At 36.9% G+C, this 22,429-nt stretch overlaps 1 protein-coding gene across 14 annotated transcripts in view; it reads left to right on the top strand.

Moving 5' to 3' along the window:
* ENPP3 (ectonucleotide pyrophosphatase/phosphodiesterase 3) overlaps positions 1-14,479 on the top strand; it is a 100,818-nt gene extending 86,339 nt beyond the window's left edge. For all 14 annotated transcript variants that reach the window (XM_021087953.2, XM_084956061.1, XM_084956101.1 and 11 more), the window contains 5 exons: positions 1,918-2,053; positions 4,484-4,561; positions 5,474-5,606; positions 7,826-7,982; positions 14,224-14,479. In XM_021087953.2, coding sequence (XP_020943612.2) covers positions 1,918-2,053; positions 4,484-4,561; positions 5,474-5,606; positions 7,826-7,982; positions 14,224-14,394 — 675 coding nt within the window. In that variant the 3' untranslated portion in view covers positions 14,395-14,479. The remainder of the gene's footprint in view (positions 1-1,917; positions 2,054-4,483; positions 4,562-5,473; positions 5,607-7,825; positions 7,983-14,223) is intronic.
* The last annotated feature ends 7,950 nt before the right edge of the window (positions 14,480-22,429 follow it).

Genomic DNA, 22,429 nt, shown 5'->3' with positions numbered 1-22,429 from the left:
CGTCTCATCGGAATCAAAGTACAGGATTATAGGCTACATGGGGGCAGGCGATGAGACTGGAGGGAATCTTACCTTTCAGTATATAGGTTTTTAATTTAATTCTATTGCTTTCAATGTGGTTTGCTGTTCCTCTGGTTCAGCCTCTCCAGTGAATAAATTATCTGGCTTCATTTACAGACTTTCAACCTCTCCTCTTCTTTCCAACTGTACACATACCCCCTGTCTTTAGGAGACTCCAAGTTTTACGCTTTTTGCTGTTCTACAATAGGAATCAGCTTCTTTGGGTTTTTCCCAACTGTAGTCTCCCAACCAGTGTTTACTGGTTTACCAAGTCAAGGTTACCGTAGTAAACAAACATGTTTATCTGACTTTCAGCTTCTAAAAATTTCTTTTCATGTCTTATATGTCTTCATCATTACTGTTCTTTTAAGGGGATCCCAGAAGGGAGCAGAGGTAAATATTTGTGTGGCAGTCAGTTGAGAAATTTATTCAACTTTTATATAGTGTTTTCCAACTGGCATGTTGCTGTATGTTAGGGATACATTCTCTCCTTGTCTTTCCCCTCATCTTCAACTTCTGCCTGTCCTATACCTCATGGTGGGGCTCTCCTGCCTATGGATATAGTATGCAGTATACGTTGCCTTTTCCTTTGTGAATTGCTCTTGTATGTTTTGTTTCTTTTCACTCAGCTTTATTGAGATATAATTGACACATAACATTATGTAAGTGTAAGGTATATAATGTGATGCTTTGATGCATGCATATATTCTAAAATGATTCCCACATATGTTTTAGACCACCATAGCTAATTTTGCTTTTAGTATAATGTAGTAAATAGAGGGAGAACATTCTAATTTAATTTAATTTTTCAAATAAATTATAAAATAATTTTGTCAAGGACTATATACATTGTGGGCAGTAGAGGGCATATAAATCAAAATCTCTGAAAAAATTAAATGAATAGCAAAACGTTTATATACTTGTGACTGCGTGCTAATCAAAATATGATCATATAATACTGTATTACCTTAAAAATTCCACATTTATAGGATGATTGCTAATAAATAAATTATTGTCTTAGTCTTTAAAGTTGCAAAGAAGGGAGTTCCCGTCGTGACGCAGTGGTTAACGAATCCGACTAGGAACCATGAGGTAGCGGGTTCGGTCCCTGCTCTTGCTCAGTGGGTTAACGATCCGGTGTTGCCGTGAGCTGTGGTGTAGGTTGCAGACGTGGCTCAGATCTGGCGTTGCTGTGGCTCTCGTGTAGGCCAGTGGCTACAGCTCCGATTCGATCCCTAGCCTGGGAACCTCCATATGCCGCGGGAGCGGCCCAAGAAATAGCAAAAAAAAAAAAAAAAAAAAAAAAAAAGTTGCAAAGAAAATAAAAATATATTCCTATATTCATGATGAATACAGAATAGCTACAAATTTATTAAAGTCCCGAAATGAGTTAATTTATACAATTCTAGCTTCTTTGAGTTAATCTAAGTTAATTAGAATTTCTTGCTCAACTGAAGGATATCAATATTTTAAAAATAAGTTGTTTATATTTTATTTTCAATTTTTATTTGCAAGTGCAGCAAATATCACCACCTAAAATTAAGATCCTGAAAAGGATTTTGGTTTTTAGCAGTAGCAGCTCCCACTGTTCCTCTGCACTCAATTTAGGTTTTATTCTGCAAATATTCCTTTCCAAGGTGTATTTGATTTGCCCTTCCCATGTCCCTAACCAGAAGGGAACCACAGAAGAAAACATTGCTGAAGACATCCATTTCCATTGCTTGTGTAGACCTGATTCACTAAGAAAATAGGAAACGGTCAAATGAAAAACATTCTAGGGAAGCGACAAACCATATAAGGCGATGGGTGAGCCACAATGTGGGCGTCATTTTTTTTTCTTCTTCTCTCTTTCAACAGGGAGACACATCGCCTCTTCCTCCCACTGTCCCAGACTGTCTGCGGGCTGATGTCAGGGTTGCTCCTTCTGAGAGCCAAAATTGTTCCTTCTATTTAGCAGACAAGAATATCACCCACGGCTTCCTCTACCCTCCTGGTTTGTATAACTCTTTTTTAGAGCAGCTGCTTAGAAAGCTCTCATCAGCTGGATGTGGGCATGTGCCTTAAACATATGCTCCCCACCAAAACGACCTGCTTGGGCTAAACTAGCTGTCCAGGAGGCTTCCAGTGGTTATGGGCTGGCCTGGAGTAGGGCAACAGCTATAATAGAGACTAATAAATTTTGCTCTGGGAACCACACATCAGTTCTAATCTGGCCCAGATGTTCAGAGAGTTCGGCAGGTTTAAGTTTAATTTTAAAACCGAAGATTCTTTGGAGAGGGACACAAGCGTCTAAAAAAACATTTTTTTTCTTTTTTCTGGTGACTGGCCAAGCTAAGGCTTTCTTCTCGAATGCAGCTGTACCTGTGACGATAAATCAGGCTGGAATTTGGGCCTCTCACTTTATGAACCAGCAACTTTAAATTGTGGATTAAGCAGCTGAATGAACTTAAAAAAAATTTTTTTTTCAGAAAACCTCTCTCTTGGGAACATACAAAAGCCAGTGTGATTTTTCTAAAACTCAAATCTCTTCTCTGTTCAACAGGAATTGTCATTTCTTTAATTTACCCATGAGATTTCCAATAATTTTCAGCTTCTGGGAATGGGTATCTTCAGATATTTGGCTTCATTTTTCTGGAAACCATGATCAAAGAGATCAATTTAGAGATTTATAATTTAGAGAGTCTGAAATTTGTAGTGGGAAAAAAAGGCTTAATGAAAACAAGTAGCATATTAAAGTAAAACATCTAAGAGAACTGGGATAATAAACTGATATATCTTATTACAATAGCTAGAGATAATTAGAGTTGTACCAAATTTATGTAAACCCTAGGATAAACCTTAAATAGTTGCAACATTTTGTTAACAAAACATTTTTAATTGGCATGTAAAATTATTTCTATGACACCCTAAGATATTGGTTGATTGGTAAATGTTTGCCTTAACAAGAAAATGAGATGAAGAACTAAACAGCTTGTCTCCAAGAATTATAAGGATAGAATGAAACTCCCTTCTAACTCTCCATTACAGATTCTGATAGCAGTTCCGTTACAGGCAAATTCTTATTTTTCTCTGGAAAGAAGATAATGTTACATTTATTGACTTTTCCAACTTTCAGAGTTTAGTTTAAGAATAGAAAAGGCTAGCAGAGGATATGAGGACATGAACAGCATATGAAATTTTAAGGGGAAAAAAAATCTTGCTTTTCTTTGCTTTTTGGTGCCCACACATTGGCCTTTCATTGGAGTATTAGTTAAGGTAGCCAACCAAATGTAGCTTAAATATAAAAAGCATTATAACTAACATCTCTAGGCTTGCAGCAATTTAAATCCTCCTAATATTTCAATAAGATAGCTGCCATGAGACGCATGAGGCACAGAGGGACAAAGCATTTTGTCCAAGTGGGTCAGCTGGTGGGCAGTGGAACTGAGGTTCCAACCAGTAGATTTGTTCCAGGGCACACACGCTCAGCATGCACGGTACAAGATGGCACTTCCATGAGCCCGCCAAGCCAGTCCTTTGTGGTGTTGTCAGCAGTCTTCACTGAGTTAAAACTCACTTTCTTTTTTTTCTCTTTTCTCTTAAGTGGCTGTACCTGTGACATATGGAAGCTCCTGAGCCAGGGATCGAGGCACAGCCACTGTAGAAACAGCACCACGTCATTATTTTGTGAGCCCCAAAGGAAGTCTAAAATGTGCTTTCTTAAGAAAACTTTTTGTTTTGTAAGAATTATTTTTCATAGCATTATTATTTTATGTATATTCAGTAACGATGCTTCCCTATCAGTGTTATGTTTGTTTCCTAGAAACTGCTGTAACAAATTACCCACAAACTTGATGGCCTAAAAAAAAACAGAAGTTTATTCTCTCAAAGTTCTAGAGGCCCGAAGTCTGAAATCAGGGTGTTGACTGGGCCACGGTCCCTTTGAAGGAGAGAATCTAGGGGAGGGTCCTTCTTTACTTCTTCCAGCATCTGGGGCTGCAGGTGTTGCTTGACTAGAGCTGCTGCATCTGCATCACCCCAGTCTCTGTCTCCATCTTCCAAAGGCCTTCTCCCCTGAGTCTCTCCTTTTTTTCAATCCTCCCTCTTCTTATAAGGAAACCAGTCGGTGGATTGAGAGCCCACCCTAAGTCCAGGATAATCACATCTCAAAACCTTTACACCTGCAAAGACACTATTTTCCTACCTATCACATTCAGAAGCAATGGGGGTTAGGACTTGGACAGATATTCTTGAGGGTCACCAACCCACTACAGGTATCAAATGCTTAAAACTTCCTGCATTATCCTTCTACTGGGGAGTGCTTGGTGTCCTTGTGTTGCCTGTGTTAATAAATTTACATTAACATGCAATCATAGTGAGCCTATTATGTAGAATGTCACATTTTTCTTGTAGCTGGGTTTAATAAAATTCATTTGTTTTGCAGCCAACAACAGAACTTCTGATAGTCAATATGATGCTTTAATTACAAGTAATTTGGTCCCTATGTATGAAGCATTCAAAAGTAAGTATATACTTAGACTATTAGTTTTCAAATACCTTAAGTGACTCCTTGAACTTCTGAACTAGACACATATTTTATTGCAATTTGTTCCTGTTATTGAGTCATTTTGTTCTCATATTTTAAATATAGAAACAGGAGGGATCTCTGACATAAATTCTTTCCCACTTACTTCAACTGTGGGTGACTTGCTGCTAGAGTTTTGATAATTCTTTTAATCCTAATTTTACTGTAAAGAGCTAGTCACAAAACAAAATTCGCTGATACTCACCATAAGGAGATGAAAAATGTTTGTCCCTGCAGTCATAATTAGGGTATGTGTTCTGACCATTTTTCAATACTCACTGTCCCCAAAGCAAAGCCCCAGGGAGGCATTTGGAGACGTATTTAGCTGTAATTTCAAGACTGCAACTACATCAACAACAAAAAGCTATCATGGATGTGGCTGTTTATTTTTGTGGCATAGACTGTTTTGCAGAATTACTCAATGACGACTAACAAGTATTGAAGCAGAATTGGTTGCTAGGAGTTCCTGTCGTGGCGCAGTGGTTAATGAATCCAAGTAGGAACCATGAGGTTGTGGGTTCGATCCCTGCCCTTGCTCAGTGGGTTAAGGATCCGGCGTTGCCTGAGCTGTGGTGTGGTTCGCAGACGCGGCTCGGATTCCTCATTGCTGTGGCTCTGGTGTAGGCTGGCAGCTACAGCTCCGATTCAACCCCTAGCCTGGGAACCTCCATATGCCACAGGAGCGGCCCAAGAAATGGCAAAAAGACCAAAAAAAAAAAAAAAAAAAAAAAAAAAAAAAAGGAATTGGTTGCTAATTTCAGTGTACCTGTTTACAATAGAAAATGCTTCCGTGTTCAATAGAGGCAGGGTTTGTTTTTTTTTTTTAACACCTTATTCTTTTATTTTTAGAAATGTGGGATTACTTCCACCATGTTCTTCTTATAAACTATGCCATGGAAAGAAATGGAGTCAATGTGGTTAGTGGACCAGTATTTGATTATAATTATGACGGTCATTTTGATGCTCCAGATGAAATTACTGAGTAAGTAATTTGAAACCAAATGGACTTTTTGATTTACCAAAAGAGTATCATAAGGGGAAATTTCAATATTTTAAATTAAAGTTTATTCTAAATATTATCTAACATATTTATATAGAAATGTAATTTTTAAAAATTTATTTATTGTTTTGTTAGGGCTATACCCTCAGCATATGGAATTTCCCAGTCTAGGGGTTGAAGTGGAGCTGTAGCTGCCAGCCTAGGCCACAGCCACAGCAAGATCCAAGCCGCATCTGCAACTTATACTGTAGCTCATGGCAATGCTGGAACCTTAACCCACTGAGCAAGGCCAGGAATTGAACCTGTGTCCTCATGGATACTAGATAGGTTCTAGTTGGGTTTGTCACTGCTGAGCCACTACAGGAACTCTGATATAGAGATGTAATTGTTTTTTCTATTTTCAAGTAGTCTACCTAAACATTTAGCAAAAATTTTATATGACAAATGTTTGAAACAGGCAAAGAAAAAAATGTCTAGGAAACGTTTAGCAACATTTTTATTTGGAAAATTTCTAAACTAATGGGGAAGGGAAAATGTGATTTTGTAGAGGTTAAGGAGGTAAGGAAGATACACTGTGTTATCAATAAATATAGAACCAATTCAGCAATAAATTAAAAAAGTCAAGACGTGATTATTCAAAATATTGTACAATATTTTGGATAGTGGATGATTCATAAAAATGTCTCCTAGGAGACAGTGTAGCCTTGTTGTAGAAAACTAGTCCTTCTAAACTGTACATCTTTGTACTAAACCTGGTCATAATGGGTTGCTAAGAATTACCTTGAATGTAGCACGCAGGAATAGAGAGTTGTTTTGCTTTTTTTTTTTACTTTAAAAAAATTTTTGTGGCTGCACGAGGCAGGAATTTTTGTGTCTTATTTTATTTTATTTTATTTTATTCTTTTTAGGGCTGCACCTGCAGCATATGGAAGTTCCCAGGCTAGGGGTTGAATCAGAGCTGCAGCTGCTGGCCTACACCACAGCCACAGCAATGTCAGATCTGAGCCATGTCTATGACCTACACCATAGCTTATGGCAATGCTGGATCCTTAGCCCACTGAGCTGGGCCAGGGATTGAACCTGAATCCTCATGGATACTAGTCAGTTCTTAACCTGCTGAGCCACAATGGGAACTCCAGGAATAGAGAGTTTTAGAAATGTTGTCCATTATTTTTATTATCGAATTGGATGAAGGGCCAAACTAAACTATTGCACTGTCTATGCCTAGATTATGTAAAGCAATAATTTCTACCTACACCTACATAAAATAACATTTATGACCACTAAGTGTGTGACCTTTTAAATTTTGTTTGCCTTATCCTTATCTTAGTGTTTGTTGATCCTGTCTTTCACTGTTAAATTATCCTAGCAAACACCTTGATAGCACTTTATTCCTTGCTAAGTACACATCTATGCACTTAGGTATACCTCGTTTAATCCAGAAAAGATCCCCATGATAAATTCTACTAGTTCCTTTTGGAAAAGGAAACTGAAGCACAGGGGGGTTAAGCAGCTTATCTAGGTTCCATAGCTAACTGGTAAACCAGAACATGAACCCAGACAGTCTAGCTCTGACACTAAATCCCAGTAATATGGTACTACTTATACCAGCTCATATTCCTTTTAGTGGATTCATACTAATAGCTTACCTTTACTTCGCACTTAGAACTTTTAGAACTTTTATGTTTGTTATCTGAGACTGGAGGACTGTCATATCAGCTGTATGGTTTTATCCCCGTCTATACTGTGAAGCTGGTAGCACAGGATCACTTGAGAAAACTTAGAAATGCATAGAATATTAGAGGATGATACACATCCAAACATCTTGTAGAAGTGGGCAGCTAGAGTTGGAATCCCAGCTTCTTCATGTGCAGGCGCTGCTTTAGTGGTAAATGTCACTGTGAAATATGAAGTCAACAAAACCAGGAAACACAGGAGGTAGACTATTACGCCCTGCTTTTCTTTGTATTTTAATATTTTCCCATGATGTTAAAATGACCAAGCATGGGCTTCTATAAATCTCGCTTCTTCTGATTCACTGTAGTTTAAAAATGTATGATAACAGGATTTTGTATTTTCTATTTATTTACTTTCTTTTACTCTAATTTTACCTTGACATTTCTTTTAAAATATATAAAGGTATGTATAATCTTCAGAAGCAAAAGTATAATAAAGTCAAATCTTTTCAATTATGTTTTTAGATATGTAGTCAACACGAGTGTTCCCATCCCAACACACTACTTTGTGGTGTTGACCAGTTGTAAAAATAAGAGCCAAACCCCTGAAGACTGCCCTGGGTGGCTGGATGTCCTACCTTTTGTCATCCCTCACCGACCTACCAATGTGGAGAGCTGCCCTGTGAGTATGCTCCTGGATTGGCCCCGGGCCTGAGAAAATGATCAGTCAAAGCTCATCTGGGTTTTCATAAAAGTGGCCCTGGGAGTTCTCTTGTGGCACAGTGGATTAAGGATCTAGTGTTGTCACTACATCGGCTTAGGTCACTGCTGTGGTGCAGGTTCGGTCCTTGGCCCCAGGAACTTCCACATGCTATGGGCACGGCCAAAAGAAAAAAAATGCTGACTCTGACTGCAGAATATTTTTTAGGTGTTTCATGGGCTAGAGTTGTACTAAATATAACTTCATTTTTGAACTTTTCCTTAGAATGCTGATCTCTATGGAATTAATATCAGTTTAGGAGTTCTGATAAGAATCCAACTGCAGTGGCTCAGGTTGATACAGAGGTACAGGTTTGATCCCCGGCCCCCCGCGGTGGTTTAAAGATCTGGTGTTGCTGCAGCTGTGGAGCAGGTTGCAGCTGCTGCTCAAATTCAGTCCCTGGCCTGGGAACTTCCTTATGCTGAAGGTGCAGCCATTAAAAAAAACAGTCAGTTTGAACACGCATATGCTTACATGAACATGTGTTTATATATGCGTGTCATGTATTTTATTTAGATACATTTTATTCACTTTCACTAACAAAGGAAGGGATTATATCTTATTAATCTTTTTATTCTGGACAAAAAACTTTAAGACTCCATCCCAATGTTGGCACAAATTAATATTTATTAAATAAATATGTAAATGTAACAATTTCATCATCTTGAAACATGAGTCTGAAAATATATATATCTGTCTATCTATGTTGGATTGGATAGGATCACACACATACACACACATACACATATTTACAAAGTGAATTAATTCACGTAACATTCCTTTTTTAACACCATGAAATAGGCCACCTCAAAATCTTTTGTATCAAGACAAATTATATGCATATAGTTATTTCACCTTCATATATGTTCTTTTTTTTTTTTTTTAGCTACACCCATGGCATATGAAAGTTCCCCTGACTAGGGATTGAACCTGCACCACAGTAGCAACTGGATCAACCTGCTGTGCCACAAAGGGACTCCTCATACAGTTCTTTATGGAAAAAATATGTATTCTTGTAATTGGGTTTTACTCAAGTCATTCAACAAATGTATTATATACCTTTTAAGTATAGTGTCTCATGATAGAAACTGTTTGGAATGCACCAAGGAGGAACACATTGTCTCTGCTCTCAAGGGGTTCATATATAACTTTGATATATAAATGCGATTTGACACATCAATGCGTCAGTTGATCACATAAGAATTATTTTAAAAATTATGTTAGAAAGAGACATTATAAAGTTAAGATTGATTGCCAAATGTCATTATAAGGATTTAGTATTTCAAATTCAAAACACATTTGGCTGGAATAATCAATCAATAAAGGTTGCAAAAATCGCCCTTAAGGAAGGGCAGAATTTTAAGCAGATTGAGAGGATTAGGAGGGAGGGAGTGAAGAAGGGAAGAGGACTCAGTAACTGCCTGGATGCAAGAGCCAAAGGAAAAGGGAGTCTGAAAGCTGGATCAGAGATTTTACAAGTGAGTAATTAGGAAAAAGAAAGAGGGGAGTTAGGAATGAGAACTGTTTTGGCAGGTAGGTAAGGAAAATTAAGTTCAGGCACATCTGGCTTGTAGAAATGACCATTCACATGGAAAATCCCATGGGCTGTTAGAGATGGGAATTAAAGTTTAGGTTCTAGGCCAGGTTGGGGTTCATCACTATTCTTTCAGGCGTTCAACACAAACTGCCTTCACCATACTGTGGACTATGGGTGATGCACAGATACAACAGACATGAATTCTAGCCAAAAAGGCTCAGAGTCTAGCACTTAGAAACCTAGTAAAATAAAAGAAGGAAGAATAAATGACACAAGGAGGGACAGATAAAATTGTGGGATTTCAAAGGAGAAATAAATACTTCCCGGTAAGGAGAGCAACATTCTCGCTGCGTCTCAAAGATAGGATTTGGACTTGAGTGTTTCAGTCACCTTCAGTGAATAAAGAGGGAGGGCAAAGGTTAGAGGTTAAGCAGTGGGTCACTCATAGCCCTAAAATGAGGAAGATTTTCCAAACAAAAAGCTATCAGGAGATGTTGCATAGTTGATTCTTGTCAGAAGTTTTCTAGTCCAGACAAGGGTAAGCCATCTTTCTTCACTTCCTCTTTTAGCAGCAGACATTGGTGATTAATTCAGTGTGGTGCTGTTTTCCACTGAATCAGGAATAATTAGTTCTTTATATAGAGGTGCTGGGTAGCCATTATGTGTGGATTAGAATGGGTGTGAAACGAAGAATCTATTTTCTAACCCTGGTCTGGGCTCAGATTGCCTTCTATCAGGACTTCTGATAGGTAGTTTCACTGTCTCCTGTCCTCCTCCCCTTCACCTCTGTGTACCACTACCAAGCTCTTTGCCTTCATGAGGACATAGTTTCATATCCCAAAAGTTTGATTGTTAACCTTGAATAAAAATGCAAACAAACAAAAATCTCCCAGCCTATACTTAAGGCTCTTCACAATTTATCCTCAACTGACTTTGCAGACCCAAGTTCCAGGACAACTGAGGCTCTTAAAATGTCTTGAATACCTCTTGATTTTCCCTGCCTACACATCATTGCTCATGTTCTTTTCTCCTCTAGAATTCCCTTCCTTTCAACCTGCTAAAAATTCTGCCTACACTTCAAGGTAAAGTACTAATCGTAGGAAGCTTTCCCCGAACATTCAAAGTAGAGACAACCTCCAAGTAAATAGGGCATCACCTCTAATGAATAAGATGTGGTTGCTAATGAATTGGACATATTCCAAGATTTTAAGGAATTGGCGGTATGGTGATAAGGATATGACCTCTATAAAGATCACCAGGAGACATAATGAGTATGAAAGAGAGATCGGGAGTTCCCACTGTGGTTCATTGGTAACAAACCCATCCATCAGGACTCCAGTTCAATCCCTGGTCCTGCTCAGTGGGTTGAGGCTGTGGCATAAGCTGTGGTGTAGGTTGCAGATGCAGCTTGGATCTGGCATTGCTGTGGCTGTGGTGTAGGGTGGCAGCTGCAGCTCTGATTTGACCCCTAGCCTGGGAACTTCTATATGCTGTGGGTGTGGCCCTAAAAAGCAAAAAAAGAGAGAGAGAGAGAGAGATTGTAGAGTTAATAATATGTGACTGTCGTTTAGATACGAGGGATAGAAGAGACAGGATAATGGAGTCAAAAGTGACTGAAAATTTGGGCATGACTGGCCAAGAAATATAAAAGACATCAGTTGTTTTGGGGAAGGATAAATTTGCTGTTGATGGTCTTCAGATTGAGAAACCAGCCTTAGAACAGGTCATTGTGCTTCAAGCACTCGATGAAATAGCTGGCTTGTTTTAAGGGTTATATTGTATGAAAATTCTGCACCTTTAAATATTCTAATCACCAAGGATGGGGAGGTACTCACACCGTAAGAGGTTTGAGGGAACTGACACCAATTGTAGAAATGGTATATTCCCAACAACACCTCTCACTTGATTTAGGAAACCAGATCCTTATTTCCTTATCTATTTTCTTTCTTCTCTTGCTCTTCCATCTTTCTTCCTTCCTCTTCCTTTTCCTTTTTTCCCTCAACTTTGTATTGTGAAATTGCCTGTCAAATAAATGAGAATGTTGCCATGGGTCCGAGTGACTATCATTATTCAAAATTAGTGTGTATTGGAAAAGCAATTGGGGTATACAATTGTACTGTAAATAGAATAGGTGTATATTGCACAGATATGGATCTTGGAAGGGAACAGAACTGCAGAGATAGATGTGGTATTAAATCATGGAAGTGAAATAAAATTGCCCAAGGGAAGAAAGTGAAAAGAAGAAATCTAAAGATCATATTAAGGGACATGTCTATTCTTCTTGGATGTAAAAAACTAGAGGCAATTGAGCAAGAAGAAGGTGTCATCAAACAAGTCAGCAGGGCTGCAAAAGACAAAGAAGGAACTTTCAGAACCTTGGGGTGAACAACTAAGTGAAAGGTCTACGAAAAATCTGCTCAGTTAGGTCACCCCTGTCAAAATGGTTTAATTAGCATCATGGCAACAATAAACCAGACTGTAAGTGAAGAAGGAAGAGAATAAGAAAGTGGTTAGGGGGGAGAAATACTTAAACTGATGTTTCCTCAAAAAACTGAAAAATTGAATTATATTTGGGTGTATATAATACTTCTATTTATTTTACAGGTCGAATACATATATAATCAAATATATATACACACGCACACAAATATATACACATGTATATGTATATATAGAGTCAAAAGCATATATTTAAACATGGCTCATAAAAACTGTATGCAAGGCTTCTATTCTCCTGGGATGCACTGGTACAGCTAGAGTAGTTGTCTATGGCTGGCTGCTGCTATTCAGTTTGCTTGGTACCAGTGAACTAGCTGCTATGAAACAGCTTGGGTATCACCCCTGCTTCAATATAATTATGTGTTCTATTTTAAAATAATTTCATTCCTTTTTTTTTTTTTTTTTTTGGCTGAACCCATGGCACATGGAAGTTCCAGGCCAGAGATGGAATCTCCATCACAGCTGTAACCAGAGCCACCACAGTGACAATGCCAGATGTGTAACCCACTGAGCCACCAGGGAACTCCATTTCATTGCAGTTTTTTAAAATGAAGACTGTCAGGTGTTCAGTCTAAACATTCTAAACATTCAGATAGATACCAGATAAGCCAGGAGAAAATATAGAGTAATAAAATCCAAATGGGAGAAAAGTTTATGAAAAAAATCATCGAAAATGTTCAGTGCTGCTAAAATTTGAAATAGTGAAGGCAGGGGAAAAAAGACTGAATTTGATTCCCATTGGAAATATGAGTTAAAATTAGTACACTGAATATTTATTTAAAAAATATTAATTCATCTCACCAATATCACATGGAGAAGTACTTTAGAGGTTCAAAACCAACAGTGCTTGATTTCCTTTTATACTTCCTCTGTCTCAAATAGTAGCTGCCTATTTTAATCTTGTATATTTTAAAGAAAAGCAAACCAGTATATGTATGCTGAAGTTAACTGAAAGTTATTAAAGCAGACCCATCTAACTAAACAAACCTATACACTTTCTTACTTTTAAAAAAGTTAACTGGAAATTTAACAATATCATATAACTATCAGAAAACTAATAATTAATGAGGAATTTTGAAGAAATCCATGGCTCTAAACTATTAAACTTATATTTACATATATATAGTATATATAGGTAAACATTTTTACTGTAGTATTTATTTACTATTTTTCACTACTATTTTTATATATAGTTAAAAGTCTGTTAAAATTAAAAGGGCCACTAATTATTTGAAAAGATAATAATACTCAGGGTAATCAAATTTAAACAGGGAAAACCATTATTTCACACTATAGTTTAGCAAGCATGTGAGGAAGTGGGTATTATCCTCCACTGCCAATGGAAGTGTAAATTGATATAAACGTTTTGAAGAGTGCTTGGTTTACTATCTGGTAAAGTGACATGTACTCTATGACCCAGCAATTCCATTTATATATCTTAGAAGCTCATGTTCTTGAACACAGAAGACATGGGCCAATCTCCTCATTATACTATTATTTATAATGTCCAAACTACAATCAACATGGCAATGAAAAAAATAAAATGTGCTACCACAAACCACGCTAATAACAACAGACTTAACTAGATCTAGGTATTTCACTATGGATAGATTATGCACATGATATTGAATGGAAAAGCAAGTATAGATTACGACTGACATCGTGTATATCCATTTGAAAACGTAAATCAACGCTAGTTATTGCTGTGCAGTGAAAGTCTGAAAACAGACTGGATTCAGATTGACTCATGATAATGATTAGCTCTGAGTAGAGGAAGATCGGGGAACTTCATCTCTAATACTTCATTTAAAAAAAATTTGTATCTGAAGTACATATAAAAATAGCTAACCTCTATGACTTGATGATGATCTGTATTTATTATAGTATACTTTGTACTTTTTTCTTTTAATAAACAGCAAAATTTAGCTGTATCAAATTAAGATTTAAGGCAGTAAAAACCTCAGGAACAGATATGACACCATTATGTGGTCCACTTGAAACTTTTGTATATGTCAGTTATATCTCAGTAACACACACACGAATAAGGACTTTCTGAGTGGTAAAAGATCTTTCTGTTAGTGAAAAATCTTACTCCAGAGAAAAAGTCTTTTGTTTTTTCTTTTTCAGGAGGATAAATCAGAGGCTCTTTGGGTTGAAGAGAGATTCCACGCACACGCTGCCCGGGTCCGTGACGTGGAACTTCTTACCGGACTTGACTTTTATCAGGAAAAAGTACAGCCTGTCTCTGAAATTTTGCAACTAAAGACATATTTACCCACGTTTGAAACCATTATTTAACTTAATATATAAAACAATTTTGGAAAAATGTAAATGATTTTTTCTGTTGAAGAATATAAAATAAATTTTTCTATTTTTCCTTAAATCTTCTAAAAGTCATGTTGCATAATTTTCATTATTTTCTTCTCTTTTCCATTTCTATGACAATATATTATTTTAAAGCTCCATTTTTTTTGCACAAAGGTTATGCTATGTTATACCTTTCTTTTTTTTTTTTTCTTTCTTTTTTTCTTTTAAGGGCTACACCTGAGGCATATGGAAATTCATGGACTAGGCGTCCAATCAGACCCGCAGCCTCTAGACTAACCACACCCACAGCAACCCGGAACGATGGAACCGAAGAGCATCCGTGACCTAGGCCCCAGCTGGATACCTAACCCACTGAGCAAGTCCAGGGATCAAACCCACATCCTCATGGATACTAGTTGGGTTCTTTTTTTTTAATTATTATTTTGAAAAAAATAGTATATTTTTAAATGATAAAGAAATACACAATTACCAAGTTTAAGAAAATACAAAGTATCTAAAAAATGAACACACACATGACTTCACAAAACTACTCAGCTGAAGTTTTTACAAGTTCTGTATTGTATGATTATAGTAAAATCTGATAGAGAATTTTGAGAAAAAAACTAGTTGGGTTCTTAATGCATTGAACCGCAACGGGAACTCCTATACCTTCCTTATTATACTTATCATCTCGTTTGTAAACCTTGGCTGTATTTTTTCTACCCAGCATTATTGAAACAAAAGGGAGAACAAGAGAAGTAGATCTCACTTTTGAATTGAATCAATTCTATGTCAGTTTTGTTATCAAATTTTTTAATCTTGGCAGTCAGGCAGTATTTATTAAAATAAAAAATACACATTACCTTCATTTAAGTAATTTCATTTATAAAACTTTTGCAGAGACCAGAAAACTACATAAAAGACTGGTTGATCAAATTATGGCATTATGAGCAAAGTAATGCTATTCCACTTCTATAAAAAAAGAAGTCGATTTACATATTGACTGTCTGGCTATTGTTAAATGAACGCAGTCAATAGCATGTATAACAGGCTCTCATGTTTTAGGGGCTAACAAATTTTTTCTAGAAAGTGCTGGATATTCAACTTTTTTAGGCCATACAGTCTCTGTTGCAACTACTCAACTTCTGCCATTACATCAAGAAAGTAGTCACAGATAACAGATAAATGAAGTAACTGTTCCAATAAAACTTTCTTTATGAAAACAAATGGCAGCATAGAGGTGGCCTATGGGCTATGGTTTGTGAATAACTTGATTTATATAATAAAGACAGTGTGGAGAGAGGGAGGAATTAATACTAACAGACGGAGATAAAATTTTTACTTTTTGACCTTTGGAGTTGCCTAAAATTTAAAACAAAATTATCTTTGTATGTCTCTCTTTAATCTTTCAAAATGTGTTTATTAAGCAAAACGATCCCAGTACTTATTTGAGGAACAATACCTTTGGTCAGACATTTAGATTGGCTGACTGGCAATATTCCAGATTCATTTCGGACACAAAGACCAGTTCATCCAGGGGACAGACGCTTTACTGGTGATAAAAAAAAAAATCTTGTGATCAGAGCTTCAAAAAAACAATTTCTATTGGGACTTTGAATCATTAATTACAACTAATTTAAAGGTTAGTTTAGGGCCATTGGATTTTTTTTTTTTTAATTCTACTTACAGGATTCATTTTAAAATGTACAATATAGGAGTTCGTGTCGTGGCTCAGAGGTAACCACCCTGACTAGTATCCATATCCCTGGCCTTGTTCAGTGGGTTAAGGATCTGACGTTGCCTGAGTTGCAGTGTAGGTCACAGACGCGGCTTGCTTCTGGCATTGCTGTGGCTGTGACGTAGGCCAGCAGCTACAGCTCCAAATCAGCTTCTAGCTTGGGAACTTCCATGTGACTTGGATGCGCCCTAAAAAGACCAAAAAAAAAAAAAAAAAAAAAAAAAAAAAAGTGCAATACAGAGAAGGGGAAAGACAAGACAAAAATTGGACACTATTTCCAGCTATGTGGCAAAAGTGTTGATGCCCTGTTTACAGACAGAATTCCCCTAGTCAATGGTCCCCTGCCCTACTGTGGCCTGGAAACTAGACAAATCCACCCAGAATTTAGACTCTACTGTGGGAGGAGAAAAGCGAAGAATGGTTACAGGCCTGAACTGAGTTGTTTTTTTAGCTTTTAATGTTTGTTTATGCCCTGTGAATATTCAACATATTTAACAGTTATAATCATGGTAGATGAATAATTTTATATTCCACTTCTTCACTTAACCTGACAATGTTCATATTTTTCCATATCATTTTAGAGAGTTTATGACTTTTTTTTTTTTTTTTTTTTTTGGTCTTTTTAGGGCCGCATCCTCAGCACATGGAGGTTTCCAGGCTAGGGATCCAGTTGGAGCTGTAGCCACCAGCCTACACCGCAGCCACAGCAACACAGGATCCCAGCCACATCTACAGCTTACACCATAGCTCACAGCAACGCCAGATCCTTAACCCACTGAGCAAGGCCAGGGATCGAAACCAAATCCTTATGGATGCTAGTCAGGTTTGTTAACCACTGAACCAGGATAACTCCTGACTTTTTTTTACTTCACTTTTTAAAATAAAAGTATAGTTGATTTACATTGTTTCTTTAATTTCTGTTATACAGCAAAGTGACCCATCCACCCCCCTCGAACTGAGTTTAACTCTGGGTGTCTTTATTGCTTCCGAGTTTCTCTGAAAGCAACCACATTGCCTTCTGTATCAGATCAAATAGGTGCTCAACATAGAAATAAAAATTTTAGTCAGAGAAAAATTAAAATTACATATTTTTACATAGAGATTGTATAATGTACCTTTTTGTATAATCACTATCCCATTAAAAAGAAATATGCCTGTATAAAAGCATTCTAAAAGAAGGACATCAAGTATTTAACAGGTCCTGGAATTACAGGGGATTTACAATTACTACTTTATAATTTTCAGTATGTGGCCTATTTTTTGTAATGAGCTTGTATTTTAAAAATCTTAGAACGTAAATGTTAAAGTTATTGTAAACAATAAATGAAAAACTATTTATTTAGGAGTGTCCATTGCGGCTCAGCAGGTGAAAAACCTGACATAGTCTGTGAGGATGTGGGTTCGATCCCCAGGCTTGCTCAGTGGGCTAAGGATCTGGCATTGGGTCACAGATACAGCTCAGATCTGATGTTGCTATGGCTGTGGTGTAGACCAGCAGCTGCAGCTCTGACTCTACCCTTAGCCCAGGTACTTTGATATGCTGCAGGTATGGCCATAAAAATACATATATATTTTTATATGTAATATATATATCTAGAAAGAATTTCAAAGATACAGAAAAGTTATAAGAACAGTATAAAGAGCTCTCTATTACCTTCACCCATCTTTACTAACTGTTAAAATTCTCAGTATGTATATTTATGTACATCTTTATTTTTGCCCCTGAGCTTTCTGAGAGAATGCTGTGGTCATGCCCATTCACCCCACAATGCTTCAGTGTGTATCTCCTAACTTCGAGGACATTAACTCGCACAACCGCAGTCAGGAAGTTTGATGTTGATCCAATGCCATTTAATTTCCTGATCAAATTTGATTTTTTCTCATTTTCAGGAATTTCCGTTACATTTTATTTTCTGAGACACAAAGCAGAAGTCATGCATTGCATTAATTTTTCTTTCCCTTTTGGTACAACAATTCCTGTCTTTTTTTTTTTTTTTTTTTGTCTTTTTGCCATTTCTAGGGCCACTCCAGTGGCATATGGAGGTTCCCAGGCTAGGGATTGAATTGGAGCTGCGGCCGCCGGCCTACACCATAACCACAGCAACGCGGGATCCGAGCGGCATCTGTAACCTACTTCACAGCTCACGGCAATGCTGGATCCTTAACCCACTGAGCAAGGCCAGGGATCGAACCCACAACCTCATGGTTTCTAGTCGGATTCATTAACCACTGAGCCATGACGGGAACTCCCAACAATTCCTCAGTCTTTACCAAATAATGTTGACCTTTGGAGGAGTTCATTTATTTTGCAGACTCAATTTGGGCTAGTCTGACATTTCCTTATGATAGGATCCATGTTCTGCATTTGTGTAGGACACGACATCAGTGATACTGTGTCCTCCGTCGTTCATGTCGAGAAGCACAAGATGTTCAATTTCACCATTATTATTGATGCCAAATTTGGTCACTTGGTTAAGTTGATGTTCACCAGACGTCTCTTCTGCAAAGATAGTATTTTTCTCTTTATAATTTTGAAGTTATGGCGGGGAGTACTTGAGACCTTATAAATATCCTGTTTTCCATTAAATTTTCACTTACTGTTTTCAGCATCCATTAATAATTCTACCCTGATTCAGTTTTTACTACAGCAGTTGCAAAAGGGTGATTTTAAAAACTGCCGTTATTCATTCTACCTTTATTAGTGTTCTGCCTGTATTGAAAAGCATTCTCTTCTTTTTGTTTGTTTGTTTGCTCTTTGTGTCTTATCTGTATAGACTTGTGGATTAGTTTTTATTCCAGTTGATTAAAATACACTGTAATTATTATTTATTTTATTACTCAAATTGTCCCACATTTGGCCTGTCGGAGCTCCTGTACGTGAGGACCTGTGTCCTTTTGACATATTCTCAATATTTTTTTGAGCACTTTCTTACTTCCTGATACAAAAAAGAATAATAATGGTTTAGGCTCATCTGGTACTTTTATGCTAACTCTGGAATCAGCCATTTCTCCATTTAGTGAGTGCTGGTGCCCTAATTACTTCTGGAGTATCATTGCTTTTAGGCCTCATTGGTCAACAAAAGTACAATCTATATTCACATCTCTTTGTCTATACTTCTCTATTTATATTTATAATTACATGTATAAAAAGCAATGAGTTCAATTACCATTCAGTACTACAGGGTTCTCTCCAACCCTTTCCCATTTCATAATGGTATCTTCCTTCTCCATTTTTAAGAAACTTAGTTCCCAAACTTCTCATATTTGCTCATTTGCTCTATCCCACACTACAAGGAAAGAAGCAATTGCTAACCAATACCATTGAGAGAAACAAATCTACTCAGTAGAATTGAGATGTCTTCAGTTTTCTTGTATTTTTAGACTAAGAATTTATCATTAGAATTCTGTGTTCCCAAATGGCTTGGATTAAATTTCCCCCTTAAGTGTAGTTATGTTATCCTTTGAAATATAATAGTATTCTTTGTTTCTGTTTAAATTGCATTTGAAGGTTTTTCCATCCTTGTTGACATGGTTCTGAAAATGTTAACATGGTTCTGAAAGTTAATATTAGATGAAAAAAACACTCAGATGAAGTGTTCTTTGTCCTTCCAATCCTTTTCCATATGACACGTGTAGATAACTCACTTCATTAGTTTTTAGTTTATCCCTCCTGTATTTATTTCTGCAAAAAATAAGCAGAGCAGTTTTAGGTTTATAAGAAAATTGAGAGGAAAGTACAGGAGATTTCCTGTGTAATCCCTACCCCTACATATGCACAGCTTCTCTCATTATCACTGTCACTCACGAGAGCGGTGATTTTTTTTCCCAAGGGTACATTTACATTGACACATCATAATCATCCCATACCCATTGTTTACCTAAGGATTCATTCTTGTGTTTTATATTCATGGTTTTGGAAAAATACATAATGACATATATCCATCATAATATCATCTAGAACACTTGAACTGTTTTAAAGTCCTCTATGCTTTACCTATTTATCTCTTTCCCTACCCTTCCCACAACTGGAAATAACGCTTTTATTGTCTCCATAGTTTTGCCTTTTCTAGAATGATAATATTTGGAATTATAGAATATGTAGTCCTCTCATTTGGCTTATTTCATTGAGTAATATCCATTTACTTTTTTCCATGTCTTTTCATGACTTGATCATTTTTTTAGCACTGAATTTTTTTTTATTGGCTTTTGAAAGAAACTACTTTTATTTTATTTTGGTTTTTTTTTTTTATTTCTCCAATATATTTTTTTCTACTGTACAGCATGGTGATCCAGTTAACATACATGTATACATTCTTTTTTCTCACATTACCATGTAACATCATAAGTGACTAGACATAGTTCCCAGTGCTACACAGCCGGATCTCACTGCTTATCCCTTCCAAAGGCAATCGTCTGCATCAATTAATGCCAAGCTCCCAATCTATCCCACTCCCTCCCCACCACCTTGGCAACCAAAATCTATTCTCCAAGTCCATGATTTTCTTTTCTGTAGCACTGGATTTTAATGCATTGTCTGGATATACTCATTTATTTATTCATTTACCTACTGAAGAACATCTTGGTTGCTTCCAAATTTTGGCAATTATCAATAAACCTGCTCTGAACATCCATGCACAGGTTTTTGTATGGGTGTAAGTTTTCAGCCCCTTTGGGTAAATACCAAAAAGTGCAGTTGCTGGATCATATGGTAAGAGTTTGTTCAGTTTTAAAAGAAACTACCAAACTGCCTTCCAAAATGGCTGCAGAATTTTGCATTCCCAGCAAGCATTCATCCCAAGTGAATGAGAGTTCCTGTTGCTCCACACATGGTGCTGTTAGTCTCTTGGATTTTGGCCATTCTACTTAATGTGTAGTGGTATCTCATTATTGCCTTTTTTTTTTCCTGGGATCAAGCCATTTTATTGAGTGGCTTCGGGAGAGGGTTAAAGAGCTGGGAGGACAATCAGATCCTATGTCTTCTTCCCAGCAATCTTCCCCAGTTCACAATCGCTAAAAGGCTTATTATTGTTTTACTTTGCATTTCCCTGATGACAGATGATATTAAGTATATTTTCCTGTGCTTATTTGCTATCTGTGTATCTTTCTTGATTACGTGTCTGTTAAGATTTTTGGCCCATTTTAAAATCAGGTGTTTGGGGAGTTCCCATTGTGGCACAGTGGAAATTAACCCAACTTTTATCCATGAGGATGCAGGTTTGATCCCTGGCCTTGCTCAGTGGGTTGGGGATCTGGAGCTGACATGAGCTCTGGTGTAGGTAACAGATGCAGCTTAGATCCCATGTTACTGTGGCTGTAGTGTAGACTGGCAGCTGTAGCTCTGACTCAGCCCCTAACCTGGAAACTTCCATATGCCATGGGTGTGGCCCTAAAAAAAAAGCAACAAATAAAATAAAACAAAATCTGGTATTTTGTTTCTTATTGTTCAGTTTTAATGGTTCTTTGAAAGTTTTGTGTAATAGTCCTTAGTCAGATATGTCTTCTGCAAATATTTTTTTCCCAGTCTGTGACTTGTCCTCCAATTCTCTTGACATTGTCTTGTGCAGAGAAGAAAATTTTGATTCTAATGAAGCCCAGTTTATCAATTGTTTCTTTCATGGATCATGCTTTTGGTGTTATACCTAAAATGTCCTCAGCAGACTCAAGTTCATCTAGGTTTCCCCCTGTGATATCTTCTAGGAGTTTATTATTTTGCATTTTACATTTATGCTTTTGATCCATTTGGAGTTTTTTGGTGCATGGACATCTGATTTTTCTAGCACTGTTTGTTGAAAAGACTATCTTTACTCCATTACAATGACTTTGCTCCTTTGTTAAAGATCAATTGACTATATTTAAGTGGATCTATTTCTGGACTGTCTATTTTTCTATTCTTTTACTAGTATCACTCTGTTCCATTGATCTATTTTTCTATTCTTTTACTAGTATCACTCTGTTATTACAGCTTTATAGTAAATTTTGAAGTCAGGTAGTATAATTTCTCTAAATTTGTTATCTTTCAATATCATGTCAGCTATCCTGAATCTTTTGTTTGTCTAAACAAATTTTTTGTAAATCTTTTGTATTTTCTACAAAGACAATCATGTCATCTGTGAACAAAGACATTATTTCTTTCTTCCCAATCTATATACTTTTATTTCCTTTTCTTGTCCTATTACATTAGCTACAACTTTTAGCATGAGTTGAAAAGGAGGGGTAAGAAGGAGCATCCTTGCCTTTGATGTAATCTTAGTGGGAAAGTTTGAGTTTTCATCATTAAGTGTGATTTTC

This window comes from Sus scrofa, chromosome 1 (genome assembly GCF_054392235.1).
Source record: "Sus scrofa isolate SSC_HxYL_T2T_F1_AM1 chromosome 1, Sscrofa_HxYL_maternal_Yorkshire_Landrace_v2.0, whole genome shotgun sequence".
Taxonomy (NCBI): domain Eukaryota; kingdom Metazoa; phylum Chordata; class Mammalia; order Artiodactyla; family Suidae; genus Sus; species Sus scrofa.
Note: the sequence above shows the minus strand (reverse complement) of the source record. Positions and strands in the feature narration are given on the sequence as shown.